Source organism: Pantherophis guttatus, chromosome 9, assembly GCF_059756535.1.
Source record: "Pantherophis guttatus breed Tessera chromosome 9, ASM5975653v1, whole genome shotgun sequence".
NCBI lineage: Eukaryota > Metazoa > Chordata > Lepidosauria > Squamata > Colubridae > Pantherophis > Pantherophis guttatus.
Window position 1 is genome coordinate 22,382,439 of NC_142071.1, and position 20,316 is coordinate 22,402,754.

Below are 20,316 nucleotides of genomic sequence, written 5' to 3' on the forward strand. Positions count from 1 at the left end.
TTGTTTGATTTTCATCCCACTTTTATTGTTGTTTATAAGTAACTCAAGGTGACAAAACATGCTTCATATGCTTTTCTCCTCCTATTTTCCCCACAATAAACAAACCTGTGAGATGGCTTGGGCTGAGAGAGAGGGACTGGCCCAAAGTCACCCAGCCGGCTTTCATGCCTAAAGTGGGAGTAGAATGTCCAATTTCCGGCTTTCTAGCAATGCCTTAACCACTAGACCAAACTGGCTTTTGCTTTCAACTAATAATTTAAAAATAAAACAAACTTTACTTCACATTTAGGATAAATTCTGAGATACGTCTACTCAAAAAGAGTAAACAGGAGACTGAACAAAACTATTGCTGCATTGTCCAATTCCATGTATGTTTACTCAGAAGCAAGCAAATTCATAACTGATCCCCCTCCCTTTGAATCAATGTTGACTCCTGGCCACTGCCTGGAGATTTCTGAGCAAGGTTTTCCAGAAATGGTTGTCATTGCTTCCTTCCCAGGGCAAAGAAAAAGTGACTGGCCCAAAGTCATCCAGTTAGCTTCATGCCAAAAATGGGACTAAAACTCATAGTCTCTGTGCTTCTAGCCTTTAATGCTTCAGCCACTACTGTGTTTCCCTGAAAATAAGACCCTGTCTTACATTTTTTTTTGAACACTGAAATAAGCGCTTGGCCTTATTGCCATGCACTCAAAAGCCCGATTGGGCTTTTTTTTTAAAATTTGATTTATATGCCGCCCTTCTCCGGAGACTCAGGGCGGCTTACAGTGCGTTAAGCAATAGCCTTCATACTTTTGTATATTTATACAAAGTCAGCTTATTGCCCCCACAAACTGGGTCCTCATTTCACCTACCTTAGAAAGGATGGAAGGCTGAGTCAACCTTGAGCCTGGTGAGATTCGAATTTACAGTAATTGCAGGCAGCTCGTGCTAATCACAATGCTATCAATCTGCTGAGCCACCAAGCTTGTTATTATCAGGGGATGTCTTATTTTGGGGAAAACAGGGTACATCAAACTGGCTCTATGTGACTATAGGCCACAGGTATAGGGGACTGGTACCCTAAAGAGATGCTAATTTGGATAATTTGACAATCCAAACAGAGTCCTTGACTCCAAGAACTCTATACAGAAGCATTTCAAACCGTCTGTAGAGGAAGCAGAAAACATATTTGCTTTTTAAGGTCTACCTTATATATGTAATTTCTCTTTCTATTCACCCTGAAAACTCGCTCAGCTAGGAGTTCAGTGTTTCTCAACCTTGGCAACAACATGCTGGCTGGGGAATTCTGGGAGGTGAAATTTGCACATCTTAAAAGTTGTCAAGGTTGAGACTGATTGCATTCATTCAACATTACAAAGTTGAAACACTGGCTTAGTACAATGACAGGCTGGCCTTAATGGCATACAATGTTCCAGCCTTATAGGAAGTCTAGGCACTTCTTTTTGTTACTGAAAATCAGCTGTGACATGACGAAGAAATAATGCTGCAGGACAGAAATACTTACTCCGTAAAACATTAATGTTTTAATGAAAAATCTTAGCATTGTGTTTCTATCCAAAGACACTCAAAACTAGCTTTTCTTTCTGCTCCATTTTTGTCTTATAATGGGATCAATCGCTTTTTTAAAATTTTGAAGGCTTTTTTTTTTAAAGTTTAAACAACCAGGCTAGCAAAAAAGGTACCCAATACATATTCATCTTATATCAAACAAGCTAATATTTCAGTACAAGGTAACTATACATAATATATACATTACACAGAGAATCACAAAAGCAAACACTACAGGTTCAGAACAAATCTTGAAAAAACCATGATATTCACATTGATTACAAGAACTCTAAAAATGATTGTAACAGTGAAACGGCACTTTAGTTTACAAAAAGTCACAAAAATATATATATATATATAGCCACCAAGAACTATGGGTTCCTTAAAAATACTAATAGCCAGATATAGTATATAAAATGTAAAGTGTATTTCAACATTTAAAAAAAAACCCAAAACATTTCTCTTCCCATTAAGTCAATCAACATGCTAAAAAGCTTAGCTACGGTCAGCACAGACAGTGGGGGAAAATTTTTTTTTGAATGAGATGTGACTGGTGACCAAGGACTGGCACAGTTAAAGGGGAAGGTAGGTAAAGTCACATGCTAGAATGGCCCTTTAAGAATGGATTCAGTCTTCTAACGACAGCTTTATCTCCTTCCCTTTACGGTTTTTTTAACAGCCCAGAGACAAGACAGGCCTGCAGATGCTGGGCCAGGAAATACTCTCTCTAGGGCTTGTAGTTAGAATAAACCAGCAACATGCAGCATTATATATTAAATGAAACAACGGTGCCATCCATTTCAAGGGTCCCCAAACACTCCAGAAAAAGCAGCTGCAATATGTTGATACAATATGGAGAATTTAAAGAAAAAGAGCCAACTTTAAAAACGGCACATTTTGCATTTTAAAAAATAATTGCATCTTTTAACAATACCAATTGTATTCTATTGATCAGCCTGCCTACTTGCCAGCAGACGATAATTTGCAAAGTATGATAGGTCCTAAGCAGGATTTTTTTAAAAACATGGTCTGAGATCAGTGACTGAACACTATTTCATTTTGCCTTTATTAAAATCAGAAAAGTATAAGCCTTGTCGTCTGCGGAAAAGCAGCAAGCAAGAAAGGAAAAAAGTTTGTTTGCATTTAATGCTACCCAAATACTCCTGGTTGCCATGTTCTGTAGACTTTAAGATGCCAGGATTCAGATTTAGCCCTCTGCCATCTTTAGGCTGGTGAGAAAAAAATCAGTAACCCTCTCCCCAAAAAAGAAAAGCAAACAAACAGGCCAACGCCATTATTCAAAATTTTGCATTATTAAAAAAATACAATTTTAATCTCTTTGGGGACCTGGGGCCTAGGGACTATAGTTTTATAAAATATAATATATATATTTATATATTTTGCTACACCGGCACTGGTTACTTTAAAAAAAAAAAAAGAAGATTCACATTTACACTTTCCAGACAAATGATAAGTGCCAAAACTAGAACTATTCTTAAAGACATTAACTGTTGTATTTGCATTAGAACTGGGAGCATAAAATTGGTCAGTCTGAGGAAAGAGATTAACTGATTTTTTTAAAAAAAAGTTATAAGAAGCTGGTGATAGAATATTTGCAATCCAAAAATGGATATTTCATAACATCTTGAAGAAAATATGGAATTGTCTGCCATGAGCACATGCTTTTCTATCCTCTTTGTGTCCCATGGGAGAAGTCAGAAAATAGGACTAAATAATATATCTCTCTTTCCAAACTGAATTTGGGAATAGATGCTTTCCATGGGAATATAAGCCTTTCTCCCAATTCATTGGTACAAAAGCTTGAATTGCATACGTTTGACTCTGGGAGCACCATACTACAGATGGATAACCTGAATAGTCAAGCATATATATATCCTAGCTACTTTAAAGGACCGTGTCGCCTAAATTACGGATACTAACCTGCTTTACTAGTAATCACCTGTTACTGACAAGCACTGTCCTCAAATAGAAAAAAAAACCCTCTTTAGTATCTTGAAAAAAAGGAAGCTTAAATCAAGACAAATTCTATTCCATGAAAATCTAGAGAGCTTTTTAAGTTCACTACTGGGCCATTTGGAAGCTGTTACATGAATCGTTCTCTACAAGGAAGACAGTAGCGATATCTTGACGGGATGCAAAAGTTCTCCTTGAAAATTCAAATTGGAATGGAAGGGATGGAAAACCACCCATAGTAAATTGCTAAGGAGAGGAACGTAATTTGCTGCCACTGCTGGCCAGGATCCAAACGTTCAGGGCCTAAACAAGAGTCCCATGGGTGCTCTGTGAGTCGGGAACAGTTTGCCACACTGCTTACTTAAAATAGGCTGTGCATAGAGCAGGGTTTATATTTTCAAGTTAAACGTGTACGTTGCTGAAGACTTGATACCCCTCTCCTTTTAGACTCTGAATACTTTCCTTGTTGCGTGCTACACTTTGACCGCTGCTCGCTAAAGCATGCCTGTCATCCTGGCTACCTTCTTCACATATTGAGTCAAAGGGGGAAAACTTGAAAAAAATGACTTTGTTCCAAGTAGCTCTGCAGATCGGAAATACTTATGTAAGGAAAGAGTTTCACTTTGAGGGCGAGAGAAAAGTGAACTAATCCCCAGTTGGATCAGAGCTTTATAAAATCCTGAAAATATATCAGGATATGGAATTATTGTGGGTGCTATAATACAACATGGTAGGACAGGAATTACACAAATGTTTTACCTTTCTGTAAATGTACCTTTTACATTTCAGGAAGCCAACCTTGTTTTGGTGTTATTTTCAAAAAGCACTCTAATTTTTGAAATGTATTTTAAATATACATCATGTACCAAATATACAACCTGCACTAGCAAATTGCTCTCCATTACTGATCTCGTAGGGGCTAAAATGCACTGTGTAGGTCAAAAAAGGTCTCTATGGATCAAGGTTAGATAACCTCACAATACTTGCTAGACAATTTGTAAAGTCTATCATATTAAACTGATTTGCTTCCTATGCTGTTTAGATCTGAGGTAACCATTTGCAACCCTTTCTTAATATTTATTGTATTTATTTTACATTCATCTATTTTGCTTGGAACCCAGTTAATATGTTAGTGTGATTCCCCCGATCTCCAAAAAGCTGTGTATTTTAATTTAGATGTTAAGACGACTCTCTCAATGAAATGTGTGACTAAATAGCTTTATCCTACATATATGGAAGAAAATAAATAGCTTAATAATTACTAGATAAGTAAAATCACTGTATGTATAGTGTAGCCAATGTCCTCTTTCCTGATATGATTTTTATTTTACTTAATAAATATTTTGAAACATTCCAACCTGAAAATACCCCTTACTAAAAACATTTTCTTTATCAATCTGGAAGAGTGACTTAATTTTTTTTATTAAAATTCATTGGAAGAAAAATCTATGCCTATCTCATAAAATACTTTAAATTTAATCTTTGTTAATAATTATATCAAGCCCTTTAAGAAGTTGCAGAGAAGTGCAAGAAATAGTCTCATTGGATTTGGTGGATTTGCTAATTAAAAAAAAAAATTCTTTGAAACTATTACTTCCAAAGCTTCCCACAAACGTCATTCACCACTGTGTAAATATCAGTGCTTTTACAGTTATTTAAACATTTCCCCCATTTATTGTGTTCTATTATATTCTTTGTCTGATAACATGAAATTCAAATTATTTATGTCCCCCTCATAAATCTCATCCTTAAAAAAAATAAAGATGGTTTAAACAAACCCAAATAGAGGGGAATAAAATATTACATATCGTTTTTAGACTTACCAATAAGATGCTGGCAACAAAACCAAAATTGCTGGCCTGTAAATGCCCTTTGTTGCCTTTAGAATCCTTTTAGGGGAAAATAATAATTTGGTGATTGTTTGCTGGACCTGTGCTTGAAGTCAGAGTAATGGCTTTTATGAAACCAGCTTGGCAAGGGTATATAAACAATTTAGAATAGGAACATTTTATCATTGCAAACAGGTCTTTTGTAAACAACTCTCACTGATTTGAAACTCGGCCTCTAAAGGAAAATAAATGGCTCGTCTTACTTAAAAAAAACAACAGGCTAATAAAATTGCAGTAAATAGCACACACATTCAGGCATAACTTGAAAAGAGCACATTAATGCGCCAATGCGCATTTTGACTTTTGTAAACTCACTTCTCATTATACTTTCCTAGCATCCCAATTTGCTAAATGTTAATCAGGATTTCTTGACGGCTCGACTTCTGAAAATGAAGTTTTTGGATAAGGCCATTTGCATGAGAAGATTCTAAAAAGGCATTGGCCAGCACAGGCGAGGATAACTCCACCCCACCCGTTTTGCCAAAGCCAATGAATCATCCGGTTTTAACAATGTGCTTGCTACAGAACCGAAAGACTAAAAGTGATTCCTTCTAACTAAAAAAACAAAACAAAAATCAAACATCTACGACACTAGTTATTTAATTGCTTGAACTGGATACTGTAGTCAAAACAAATTTCAACAGCCATCAATACCTTTTTCCTTAATGAGAGGTACTGCGAAATTAGGGTGGTAAACCAAGGCCAAAAGTTATTAGGCCTAATTTTACACTTGGTGTGTGCTTGGCTGCTCTTCGAATTTAACCGTCTTATTCTGACCAACTCTTTCCTCTGCATTTTCAAATGCTTCCGTACAAGGGACCGTTTTAAGGGGTGAAGAATAGTGTAACATTTGTTGCAGTTTAGAGCTTTTAACAGCATAGCTTATCAAATGGAAAGGGGTACATTCACTCTGCCCCCCCTCCTGAAAATTAAATTAAAATGTACAAGACCAAAACACAGGCACTTTCCAAAAAGACAAAAAAACAAAAACAAAAAACCAACCCGAAACCAAACTTTTGACTTATTCGATAGTGATAGACGAGAGCCCGGCCTTCGGGAGCTCCTCTCGGCCGGCCTCGGCGCTTGAGATGGTTTTTGGCTGCTCCGGCAGTTCTTCTTCCTTTTCTAACAGCCCACCCAGAGGCCCCAATGGGAAAGTGCTTTCGCAATTCTGCGTCGATGAGACCTGCGAAATAACCGGCATTTGGACAGAAGAGCTGCTTTCGAATCCATGCTCTCCTAGCTCGTACTGGCCAAGAGTCTCTTCATGTTCTTGGTTTAAGTAGTCTGGTACTAGGAAGTCACTGAAAAGGGGGTGAAAAGTTGGGAAGAGGTTAGCAAGATACGGGTTGATGCTAGCTGCAGCATTACAGCTAAGCTGAAGGGTATCTACTTTGCCAAGAAATGAGAACTGCCTGATTTAAACAAGAGCACAACCTAGCATTGTGATGCCTGTTAGATTTACGTGGAATATACCGTGCTTTCCTGAAAATACGGCCTACCCCCAAAGAAAGTCCTAGCTTGATTTTTACACGTGCGCCCAATATAAGCCCTATCCCCCCCAAAATAAGCCCTAATTAAGGGCTCACCCACTCCAGGGTGCACAGGTAAAAATTAAGCTAGGCTGGGGATGAGGGGGTGGGTGGAGCTGCCCTATTACTTACCTTCGGATAGCTGCAGCCAGGCCTTGCACACCTCGTCCCATTTCTTCTGCATCTGGCAAGGCTTTCCTGAAGGCCCCTATAGCCGATAACAGAGTTCCGGATCGATCCAGAGCTCTGTTATCAGCTACAGAGGCCTTCAGGAAAGCCTTGCTGACTTTGCTGGAGGAAGAAGTTCCTAAAGGCAACTGACAGTGAAAAGGAGGCTGGGGGCGAGGCGTGCAAGTGGGGTGAGTCAGTGGACGATATAAGGCAGGGTCTTATTTTCAGGGAAACATGGATATAAACAATTTTAAAGCTTCTGGACTAACCAACTAAAAGCCTCCTTCACAAAAGAATAAATTTAAGGTTGGGTGGCAGTTTAACACAAAGCTGATAAATTTAAAACGGGCAAAGGAAACGTTTCTATGATTGGTTGGCTTTTCGGTTCCACTGAGCTTAGTCCAGGTAAAATAAAGCAATTTTAAGGTTCTGCTTCCAAAGGATCCAACATCTATGAAGGTCAATGTTGGTGGTGCTCTTTCTTTCTAAACTGGTCTGACTGCCTACTTCAGTTTAGCTGCATTTCGTTCTCCTTCATCAAGTAGGATTTAAGGATAAGTAGGCTTTTCAAACCATACTCTGGCTGCTTCACTGCTTTTGGATGCAGTTATTATAGAGCAATTGAGAAAAGAAAAGCAAGAAAGGAAGATTATTGCCAGGAAAGCTATTTCCCCCCCCCCCCCACCTGGATAGGAAAATAAGGTATTAATGCACAGCAATCTAAAAGCAGCTTATTCGTTTGATTATTTGAAATCCGTATCTACACTGTCAGATAAATGTTCAAAACACTGACACAAGGCAGGGCCACAATGTAACATGGTATACTCTAAATGTGCTGGGTTCATTTTAGTTTCTGACCAAATGTCCTTAACCGAGTTGGCTGCAGATTACACAAAATGGAAACCAGCACAACTTAAGGGTGCCATGATGGATAAGACTTGAGTTCTGCCCGGGACTGCAATAAACCTGGCAACCTGACAGAAAAGGATACTACAGGTTGCGGTGAAATAGTACAGGTAGTCCTTGACTTACAATCACAATTGGGGCCAGCATTTCCTTTGCTAAGAGCAAGGCGGCTGTTTATTGAGTCACGCCGGATTTTATGACCTTTTCCCCCATGTTCGTTACGCAAACCACTGCAGCTGTTAAATGAATCACACGGTCGTTAAGCAAATCTGGCTCCCCCCCCATTGACTTTGGTTGGAAATGGAGCTCATGTGATACCCCCCACCCCCAGGATGGTACGACCACATGCTGAATGTCAAGCGAGTGCCCAAATTTGGCGATGTGACCCTGGGGATGCTGCAACGGTCCTAAGTACGAGGATCAACCGTAAGTCACTTTTTTCAATGCTGTTGTAACTTTGGTCGCTAAGTGAATGGTTGTTAAGTCGAGGACTACCTATACAAAAGAGGGTTTAGGGAGAAATTAAAAAAAAAAAAAAAGGTACGTTGCCCTAACAGTTTCTTTTTCTTTTTGTGCACCTCACCTGCTCTGGAAGTAGTTTGCTAGCTCTGACGCTTCATGGTTCAGACTCCTCAGATGAACGATTAAATTTCCAGAGTTGGTGAACATGGCGCCACATGTTTTGCACTCGTAAATCCGAGGCTTGCGGATAATGTGCCGGGAAACCCGCATGTGGTGTTTATATTCCCCGAAGGAAGTGAAAGTGGCACTACATATCTGGCACCGGAAACAGCGTTTACCTTCGTGCTTCAGGCGATGCATCTTTAGCGAGTAAGCCCGGGTGAACTTTTTCCCACAGCGGTCGCACTGAAATGGTTTAATGCCTGCGGGAAGAAGGAACAGAAAATCTTCACCACTGAAAAGCATCGGGAATAACATTCCAGCCTTTTCTAATTGGCAACAAGTCAGCCTATTTACACCGAGGCGGTGTGTAAACTTCTAAAAACAAGAGGATAATTCGGTCAAAACTTTCATGCAGTGGATGCCACTTCCCCAAAACTAAGTATTTAAAACTTTGAACTGAGTATCAAGTAAGACAAAGTCTATTCAGACCACTGTTCTCTTATTACAAACGAGAAAGCTCATCTGTTCAGCTCAAGAATAGACGAAAACATGTTAAGCCCAGCAGTGGTGCATCGTATTGGTTGTAATTTGTGGTTTAATGGGTTTTTTAAAGATTTTATTCCGACTTGGGTCAGGGGTTTGTAAACCACCCAGAGTTGTCACAAATGGAGTGATGTATGAAGCAAAGTCAAGAAATACATTAAAAGTTTGTTAATGATTAAAAATAAAAGAATGAAGCATAAATCTGAGGAACATACAGAGGCCTATCAGGGGAGATATGGCATATTTATCTGGAACAATTATTAACTCATCTGTATTAAAATATATCTCCTTTATAATTTTTAAAGAGGAGAAAATCTTATATTTATGTAAAACATCCTTCCTATATTGCATGAAGCCAGGATTCAACAGAATAAGAGAAACACACAAAGGTTGAAACCAGGTCTGCTGTATTTGTTACCATGTTTTTATATCTAGAAAAAAATTCATGTGCAACATTCTGCTTTCCAGAAATCAAAGCTGATTTTTTTCTTCTATTTTATTGCATTCTTGCAGTAAGGAGCCATACGTTGCTTCAAAACATTCAAGTAATCCTTATTTAACAACCACAATTGGGACCGGCAACCCGGTCGTTAACCAAAGAGGTGAAAGTGCAACGAAGTGAAAGTGTAACTGTGCTTACAGTCTGACTTTACAGAGCCGTGAAGCTAGATCTGTGAACTGCCACTGAACGAGGCAGTTGCTAAATGAGGACTACCTCTATAGGTTCCTGTTTAAACTATACCTTTGGGAAGTAGACCAAGAGATATTCTTACCTGAGTGGATGAGCATGTGCTGTTTTAAGTTCTGAATTCGGGTGAATCGAACACCACAAGTTGGACATTGAAAAGGTCTGTCGGGACCATTTGGGCTAGGTCTCTCTGTGCTACTGGTTGTAGGAGCAATATAGAGCTGGTAAGGGTATTGGACATTCTCCAGTCTGAAGAAGCAAATAAGAACTCTTTTAGTAGCAGATCAAGAGGAAAAAAGTCAGGTGTACAAAATACAACATACATATATTTCAAAAAGACAATAATGATGACGTTAGGATCAAAGACAAAGAATTGGAGATTACCAATATCAAGTTCTGAAAAAGGAAGTTGAAAGATTATGGCAGCCACGGTGGTTCCAGTGGTTACACTGGATGACCTACCAAGAAATCTTGGATGGCATTTAGAAAATCTGTGCACTGACAAATTTTCCATCTGTTACTTGCAAAAGGCCACACTGCTTGGACTCACACACTACATCGATACCTATGACATCCTAACTTCTTGGGAAGAACTTAATGTGTACGAAGGCCAACATCAGTAAGTTGTGACTTCTCCTTTTTGCGAACAGATAACAATACAACAAAAACGAACTTTACTAAACCATATTAAATGACTGAATTCTGACTGATTGAAAATTTTAAACAAAGTGGAAGTCTTGAGGAAAGAGATGGGTCAGTGTATGAAAATAAAGAGTTGCGATGAAAATACCATTACAGTGAACCTGGTATAAAATACTGGTTATAATAATCATTTCAACAGCTGATACTTGAATGATATTAAACTGGTGTACATTTGGAAAGGTCAGAAATCTTTTGTGGGCACATAATGCTATACAGTCATATCTATTCCAGATAATGCTGTTTAAACAATCCAGATCCTGCACAAGTGTTATGCTTTTGCTTTTTTTAAAAAAACCACTCATTGGCCACATCAAATCTTTTAACATGTTAAACTTAATCTACCTCTGAATCTTTTTGGTAGATATTCACTTGTATTTTAAAAAAGTGGGTATGTACTTGATTGAAAGTATGTCCCTAATGTGGACTACATACAAGCCCAGATTTACTCTGTTCTGCTAATTCCCACTTTAACCACTCTGCAACTATATATTTGTGGTATTGCACACCATGGTGTATGCGTAAAAACCGAACATGTATATGAAAAGGAAGTTAGATTGTGGGGTGCTTGATGTTCTCGAGACTTCGTTTTCTTCAATGCCTGTAAGAAAAGAACCAAACTCAGAGACCATCAAGGACCCCCCAGTTCAACTCTGAGCTACAAATATTATCTTTTTTTTGGAAGCTAGGTTGTCAGAAACAGTGACCACCTTAAGGTCACCTAAAAAACTCTTATGTCTAAGTAGTATTCCAGCTTGAGAATTCCTTGTTCTGCTTAGGAATGTAAAAAAATAGCCTGGTGACAGGCAGTGTGGATAGTGAACACTGGAACTTGTGTTCATGAACCTCGTGTCTTTGATCTCATGACTGGCCGCTGGCTCTGAATTCCACTTGTTTAGAAAATCATGCATTTTTCTAGGGATGGTTGAATTCAAAGGAGATCTGTCATGCTTGTCACCATCTTAGATGACTCAACACAGCAATCTATCTATAAGGATCTAGTTCAGGTGTTATACATCACTTTCTTCCAGCCCAACACTGTCCATATGTCATGGGATTGCAACGCTTGGTAGCATGGCCAACTACTCTACTGGCTGGAAATTCTAGGAACCCTAAGAGACAAAATGAAGAAGGCTGTTCTGCAGAATGCTTTGTGTACTATATTTATACGTACCGGTCATCATCTTCCACATGGATATTCCCACCAGAAGTACTCTGGAGTGTTGGTAATCCTTCAGTGACACCTTCATCTATTGAACCTAGAGGCAGTTAAATAAACCATACACATTAAGTTACAGTTTAATGGAACCATAGTAATGTTTTTTTTTTCCACATCCTCTTCACAAGTTATCTTGCTGCCAAATTTAAGAATTCCATTATAACCCAATAGGATAATGATGTAGAGCAATCTGCATAATTTATAAAGAGCAAACTTTAATCAATTTGGCCTATTTGGATTCAGGATATTTTTCAGTTGGAAGAACACTTAGATACACATTAAGTGGTGGCAGGACTGTGATTAAAAAGCCAGCTTATTGTTTAAACAATGCCCAGGGAAGGATGTAAAACAGGCTAAACCAGGGGTCAGCAACCTGCGGCTCTGGAGCCGCATGTGGCACTTTCACCCCTCTGCTGTGGCTCGTCATTCAAAATATGCGTCACAACCGGCAATGTGCGACACCCGCCGGCATGTGATTTATTGAGCTTTTCAACCCCGGTAGGCCAACCATGGATAAATCCAAGAAAAGTTTCAGAAGGAAAACAGAACACTTAATTCAACTACATATACTAGTTTTGTGGCTGCTCAAGAAATAGTCAGGCATGGGAAGGGTTTTGTGGCTCCTGGTGTTTTCTTTTCTGTGGGAAACGGGTCCAAATGGTTCTTTGAGTGTTTAAGGTTGCAGACCCCTGGGCTAAACAGTACAGTGCACAGAGGCAGAAACAAGTAATTGCAAAGCTCACATTCTTCATAACTTTTCCCCAGTATTGGTGCCAGATTTGTGTTGTTTATAGCTCAATACATCCCAGAGTCCTAACTGAAGTAGTGTGTGTCTAAAGCAAAATTAATGGAAAACACGAGGATTTGCTGTCAGTTAAACGTGCATCATTCGTTAGTATTGTGTTTCTACTCATCTGTACTGAAGCCATTTCAAAACTATATCATCGGGAATGGTGAAAAGGTGATGGAGGAAGATTTGTTAAATGTGGTGAGATTATTACTCCCTCAATATAGTACAGGTAGTCCTCGACCTATGACCACAATTGAGTCCAAAATTTCTGTTGTTAAATGAGACATTTGTTAAATGTGTTTTGCCCCATTTTACGACCTGTCTTGCCACAGTTGTTAAGTGAATGGCTGCAGTTGATCAGTGAGTAACCCAATTAAGTGAATCTGGCTGCCCCAATGACTTTGCTTTGTCAGAAGATTGCAAAAAGGGATCACATGATCTTGGAACACAGCAACAATCATAAATACGAACCAGTTGCCAAGCATCTGAATTCCGATCATGTGACCACTGGGATGTTGCAATGGTGGTAACTGTGAAAAACGGTCGTAAGTCACATTTTTCAGTGTCGTTAACTTTGAACGGTCACTAAGCAATCCGTTGTATGTCGAGGACTACCAGGACAGCCTAGGAGGTCTTTTTACTGGACATGTCATTTACTGGAAACAAAATTTCAAAGCAGATTCCTATTTTGGATTCTGAGTGTGTGATACCTTAAACCACATACATCCAGTTTTTTAGGAGAGACAGCTCTGCTGCTATTTCTAAGGAATCAGGACTTGACTGATTTGTTATTAACTCATGGCTACAAACAGAACTAGAAGTCCCATTTAATTCATTGGAATTTATTTCTGAGTCAGTACGATCACGATCAATATGAGGCTACTTACATTGTTTGGAATTGCTAAAGTAACTTGTGTTTAACTGTGTTCAAAAATTGAAAGCTGTGGCGACCTGGATATTTACAGAATTCTGTGGGTATAGGTTTCCAGTATGACACTGAAAAATCATTAGGGCTGGAAATATTGTTTTTAGTGTTTGAAATCTACGAAAAAGAAACCAGCATCAATTTAAGGCACTGACTTCTGTTTAACTGTAATATGCTGTTGTTCTCCATCAGTATCTGACTGCTTTAGAAAACAATGAGGGAAAGAAAGGACAATTGTCCAGTAATGAAACAAGTATCTCCAAAACATGATTGTGGGTTCCAGTTCCAGGCGCCTTCATTTAAAGGATTGTCAAAGGCACACAATTGGAAGGATCCTTGTGCCAGAAGCTACTGCTGGTTATAGCAGATTATTTTAGATTTAAAAAGAAGAAGAAGAAAAGGCTTCCTTGAGCCAAACTTGAATCCTGATCACTACACAATCAAGACCATTTAATTTCTGTTACCAACAATACTCTCCTCCAAATTTTTTAAAAACCTCTCTGTATAGCCTTGAATTTTCTGGTGGTTCAATTCATGGACTTCATGATTCATTCATGGTTTGACTTTGCTTAGTTTTTCTGAAGTTCATCTAAATGTTGCTACATGAATCAAAAGCCTTATAGCATAAGGCATATGTTGGCATATTATAATTTAAATATTAAGGGTACTGTCAAAACTGATTGAAAACAACTAGACGGTATGTGTATATCTCCAGTTGCACTCAAAACAGTATTTATAAAGTCTTATCATATGACCTTTAATTATGTGTAAATGAGATGCCAGCAAAATATGCTGCAAGAGAATGGGGATGGAGATGTACTTTCAAATCATAAAACCTGAGTTGGACCTGTTGACTATATAAGTCAACAGGTCTAACCTGCTAAATGCTGGTGGAGAAATTAAAACATCCAAACAAATAACAATCTAGAAGTTATATTGGTAAAGGTATTCCATTTCATGTAATATAATGAAGATAAAATGCATCCTAGTGATGGCTAAATTCCCAACGCATTGAGTGACAAGCTGATGGGTGATCTTTTTTCTGTTCATGTATCCATACAGTGGAGCAAAGCAAGCCCAATCACTCTTTTCTTCTCTAATAAATGTAGCATTTGAAACATTTTTATGCATCAATAAAAAAAAAAGACTCAAACGTCCTACAAAAAATTGAAATAAACCAATCCCCATGGAAGAGCATCCCTAAAAGGATCAGAAGTGGGGAAAAAAAACAAACTGGGGCTGCTAAATTTTTACTGCAGCTACTTTTTGGACTAAACTACTGCTTACAAAGGAGTCCTTTTCATCAATGAACTTTCTTTTGATGCAACCAGCAACTTGTCTAAAACTATTTGATGTCCCAGGAAACTGTCAACACTCATACCACTTTTAAGTTCCTGCATCTTCAGACAGAATAATGCAAATGAACAAAGGAGCATGAAAATCAAACATGTTGTTTGTCCCAGCTCTGTATTGATAGTTTTGCAGCTGGAACCCCATTGCGTCCTTTGATCTTCATGCAAATGAAAAAATTCACTTGGCATCCCTATGCAATGGCCAAAGCCTGCATTATTTTTGCACACATTCTGCCGAACTGATCAGGAAAGATGCACAGTGACATTTTGTTCACCATGCTACCTATATAACATAAAAATGCCAAATGTCTTGGATTTTTAATCAACACCAATGGTCCACTTACTATATGGATTTTTTTAAAAAAAATAGTAATAAACATGGCAGGTTTGAGATGTTTAGTGAGATGGTCTTTTGATAAGGAATGATATTTGGGTAAACACATTTGAAATACATGCCTGATTTCCTTACTTTGGTATCCCAAAGTATTAGTTTTACCATACAAAGTGTTTATAAACTATATTCAACAATATCAGTGTATTAAATAATCTTTGACTGTTTACAAATCAAAAAATGTTTCTGTTGATAAAAAGCATTTTGGAGGGTTTTTGTTTACTGTGAGAACATTGTTCCAAGCTTTTGCTTAACAAATTAACTTCATTTAAAAAGCTATGATTGAGCTCCATAGATAGATTTCTGCAGTTGATTTCCTCCTTTGTATAGTTTATTAATGCACTGAGGTTTAAAAGAAAAAAACTTCAAGAAGCTGTTTATTGTGCTTTTAATCATCCAACAAGAAATTCTACTTAATTATGCCAACTTTTTTTTTTTAAAAAGTGATGCCCAGTGCTGAGTTTGAAGGATTACTTACTGTGAATACTTAAATGATTTAATAAATCAAGTATTTATTATTTATAAATTATTACTTGTGTTACGTATAAATAAAACAAAACAGAAATCACCAAAAATTGTTTTGGTTTTATAAACGTGCTTCATTAAAATATTGTGCATTATATTCTATCTAAATTGTTTTAATTATTTGGCAAACACTTTCTGATTTATTGTAAATCACAAAGTAATGATGGAAATTGGTGTTTTTAATTAGGAACAAAAGAAATTTGCTCTTTAATTGATTTCGATTTGCATCTTCTCACCTTTTCTACTCTAGAAATGACTATCATACTTAAAAAAAATACTGTAATATTCCTCTAAATGAAGATGCAGTGAAGTAAGTAATCATTATACAAGACATGGTGCTCAATATTTCTGGCCTGGTAGGTTCATTTGATATTTTGAGAAATGCTGTGGATGATCTAATCTAACTAGTTAAGAATGGCTACAATAGCTGCCCTGGTAGATATTACAAGCCCTGATTTACATACCAAGGATGCTACCTTCATCCCCTTCTAGTCTCATCCCATGCCAGGATAACTCATGTGTCTCCATTTTATATTTGTCATCTTTCCAAACAGGCACACCCACAAAACTGGGAAGCAGATAACTACCATTTTGTTTTCTAAAATTGCTTAAAAGATCCATTCCAAAACCATAGACACCTGTAGAAATTAAGAATGAAGCTGAGACCGGCCTTTTGCTTAGAAACCTTAGTGTTCCACTAAGCGGGAGGAGTTTTTCTTAAACTTTAGGACTACACTTTCCCTCTTAGCAACTGAATTTAGCCATTTGTTTCCTTGATAAGTCATTAAAAAGGCCTTGTCCTTATTTCACACAATTAAGTCTATGTTACACTGCTCCAATAATGAATCACTGGAAATTTATTTCCTGAATTCCCGTTTCCATGTGCTGAATAGTATGGATTGGATTACATTAGTCTGGTAAACTAGCTTTTTTCCAAGGGCTGCAGAAAAATAATTTTTGCCTTTCTTATTAATTGACAAACCACACTTTCACATTTCTGGTAATTTAGATATACGGTATCTAATGATACTGTAAAAAACATTCATCTTTGTTTTTCTTTCATTCAAAAATTCACAACTGCTCACTCAAAAAAAAAAAAAAAGACAAAACAATTTAACTTGAACATGGCCAATATTCATTGTTAACAGCTATTCAAAATATGCTGCAAAAAACAATATATAATTATACTGTGGCATTCCCACAACAACTATTTCCTGCTTCCTCAAAGTAGCAATGAAACTGAACTTCTTTGATTTAGGTGTTTTCTTGGAAGTTTCAAAACAGAAGGAACAACTCTTCTCTTGCCTTGCTGTGCAAAGTGTAATAACTCGCCAGGAAATAAGGCCCGCTGACTCAATAGAACATCTAGTGTAGATTGGTCTGGTTTAAATACTTTTAACCGTTTTCTACAGAAAGTATCTAAAATGGCTTGTGAAAAAAGTTTAATATATCACAAATCAAAAGCAATTATTTCTGTGCACGGCAAATAAAATTTAAAATTGCAATGGATTTGACAAATCATTTTGTTTGAAATACAGTGGAAACGGTCATCTTTATACAACTTTTACAAGATACGGTACTGGTATTTCTTGCAAACCACTTGTAAACTCAGAATGAACAAAAACAAACTCAAGCTCTAAGGAAACAATGAAACATACATAGATTTAAGTGATTCTACCTATAGAAGATGACTGCGGACTGATCAAAAGATCCTCCTGAACCTGTTCACTTCCAGGGACTGTCTGCTGGTCACTCAAAGAACTTTGGGATGCACTAACAGGCTGAGATACTTCCTCGTGTACTTCTTCATCACTCAACCTTTCCACTTTTACACGCACATCTTCTTCAATCACCAGGGGTGAGGTGGTTTTTGTGCTCTCACACGTCATATAATCGGAAATTCTTCTAGATGCTTCAGATGGACCAGGCACTTCTAGAGTCCGAGAATTTTCTACTTGTTTCACTTTTTCTGACTGGAGTCTTCGGTCAATTCCAAAAGGGAAAGTCCAAGGAAAAGCTAAGGAAGAGTCTACAGGGTGACTTCTACTCTCTGCGAAGGAAGCTGAAGTAGTCAAAACTTGTGGGGAGTTTGTCTGGGTGCTACATTTAAGTGGACTTTCTGGGGACATTACAATATAACTTTTACGCTTCCGCCGCGATTCTCTGCAGACAGGAATGGTTCTTTCTACCACGCTGCATTCCGAGGAAACTGGGGAAAGACTGCCATCCCGTGATGTAAAATTGCAGTTTGTGCTGTTTTCCTGGCCTGTATCTAGCACCTTTTCTTGCTGACTATTGGGGGTGTTCCATAAAATACTTGACTTCATAAACTCAGAACAGGTGCTAGCCACGCTGAACATTTGCATATAGCTAGCAGCAGCCAAGACGTCAATAATGTTTTCAGTGTTAATAGACAATGTTGCTGTGTAGGCGTATTCCAGAAGAGGCAAAAAGCCAGTCACGGTCACGTGATGCAAGTCAAGTACACTCTGGCTATCATCTTCTGCCTGGCCAACCAATTTGGAACGGAAGAAGTCACTGCACGCCGCCAGGACTACCTTGTGTGCTCTGAAGATTTTATCTTGGACACGAATGGTGATGTCACAGAAATGTCCATCATTACGTAGCATGTTCAGCTTCCCAAGCATCTCCTGGCTGTGAGCTGGGGAACTGTGGGTAAATGTTTTGACACCCATTTTACTTGTATACTTGCTGCGACAAATATTCAAAATGGACCTAGAAAAGAAAAAAAGGGGGAAAGATTTTTCAGTTATGTAATTACGTAAAAAGGCTAAAACTCTGGGCATTTATCATAAAACATGTCATTAATATGAGCCCTGGTTGCACGGCAGACTAAAGCACTGTTATTAACATCATCTGCCTGCAATTACTGCAAGTTCAAATCTCACCAGGCTCAAGGTTGACTCAGCCTTCCATCCTTTCTAAAGTAGGTAAATTGAGGACCCAGATTGTGGGGGCAGTAAGCTGACTTTGTATAAAATATACAAAAGTATGAAGGCTATTGCTTAATGCATTGTAAGCTGCCCTGAGTCTCTGGAGAAGGGCAGCATATAATGTGCTTAAGAGAATACTAGTTAAACAATGTTTCTGTGTTTGCTAGCTTGGTGAAAATATATTACTTGTCAATTATTTCAAAAAAGACATTAAAAGACTGAAATGTATGTGTCAACGGAAAATAAAGGCTGTATGAATTGTTCTTATTAACAAAAATCTGCTTAACCACAGATGTGAATGTTCCTTTCCTGTCTTTCCTTGATGCTATGTCAGAATCATTGCTTGATATACTCTTTGAACAAGGCCAAACTGGAGTTAGTTTAAACAATGGTAAAACTTATCTAAGTAAATCTTCAAGAGATTGCAAGTAGCGCAAATATTGTAATCAAACCTAGTCCAGCATTGCTAGCTTTAAATATGGTTTGCATATTCTATGATTTTTACAGGAACATGAAATAAAATTTTACATTTTCTGTAGTCAGATTATTCTTGATAATTGGTAAATTACTGGTTATTCTGCTGCAATAGGAATTTTGACAAAATTATGATCCAATAATCATTAATAGTGTACAACTGTGCTTGCAGGAAAGTTTAGAAAAATACAATATATAATTATTTGAAACGAGTTGTAATAGTTAAATACTGATATATATTATTCTGGACAGTGATAGTAAACAAAGGCTTTATGCTAAATCTTGGATTCCCTGTAACACACGTAAGAAGCTCAGACTTTGTAAGTCCACTGCTTCAGATCCTTAATTAATCATGTAGATTAGAATTCAAGATAACATAGACTCAAGAATAATTAATCCTGTCAGAGTTCATTGCCTATTAAATAAGTAGTCAAACATGATTGAAACTATGAAAAAAAATACTCTTTCAGAAGATTAAGACACTGTGTCAAACGTATTTGCAGTAATCTTTTTGACATAATAAAATCACATGAGGTGAGTCAATAATATTTTCAAGTGTTCTTAAGAATGTAATTGCTCTATCTGATACCGCTGCTGCTTTCAGTAATACTCATGGATTTCTATATATAGAACTTTCTCCTTATACTAAAGTGGGCATTTAAGGTCACTTTCTTAAGATGATCTTATCTGAAAGATAATGTGTAGGTATGACTGCTCATGTTTTCAAAGCTATATAATCCTAGATAAGTCTTGGGGTGGGGGTTGATTATATATGTTACATGTCTGCATAGTATACAACCCACTGAAGTCAGGTGGATTTAATGTGCCTGTGTATACGCAAATATAATACTCAAAACAGTACACATGTTTTGGGATACTCAAAACAGTACACAGTAAAGTATAAAAGGCAGGCTATAATCACATACACAGCACATACCAAATGATACCCATTGAGTTCAGCAAGTCTAGCAGGCAAATCCCAGGCATATTTATTTACATAATCCTGCCTTTCATTTAGGAACTCAAGGTGATATATATAACACAACTGTACCTCCCCGTTTTTCCTCATAACATTCTACTGAGACAGATTCCATTGAGAATGCTGACCCAAG

The 20,316-nt window shown here is 37.6% G+C and overlaps 1 protein-coding gene across 4 annotated transcripts in view; it reads right to left on the reverse strand.

Annotated features, from left to right (window-relative positions):
* Window positions 1-1,500: 1,500 nt before the first annotated feature.
* The window catches only part of ZBTB44 (zinc finger and BTB domain containing 44), a 30,449-nt gene continuing 11,633 nt past the window's right edge, over window positions 1,501-20,316 (reverse strand). For 2 of the 4 annotated variants that reach the window (XM_034421975.3, XM_087875675.1), the window contains 5 exons: window positions 17,455-18,512; window positions 11,749-11,833; window positions 9,961-10,124; window positions 8,604-8,904; window positions 4,924-6,715 (listed from right to left, as the gene is read on the reverse strand). In XM_034421975.3, coding sequence (XP_034277866.1) covers window positions 6,433-6,715; window positions 8,604-8,904; window positions 9,961-10,124; window positions 11,749-11,833; window positions 17,455-18,512 — 1,891 coding nt within the window. In that variant the 3' untranslated portion in view covers window positions 4,924-6,432. Of the gene's footprint in view, window positions 6,716-8,603; window positions 8,905-9,960; window positions 10,125-11,748; window positions 11,834-17,454; window positions 18,513-20,316 lie in introns of all 4 variants that reach the window. The other 2 variants (XM_034421976.3, XM_087875676.1) reach the window with 2 other exon arrangements.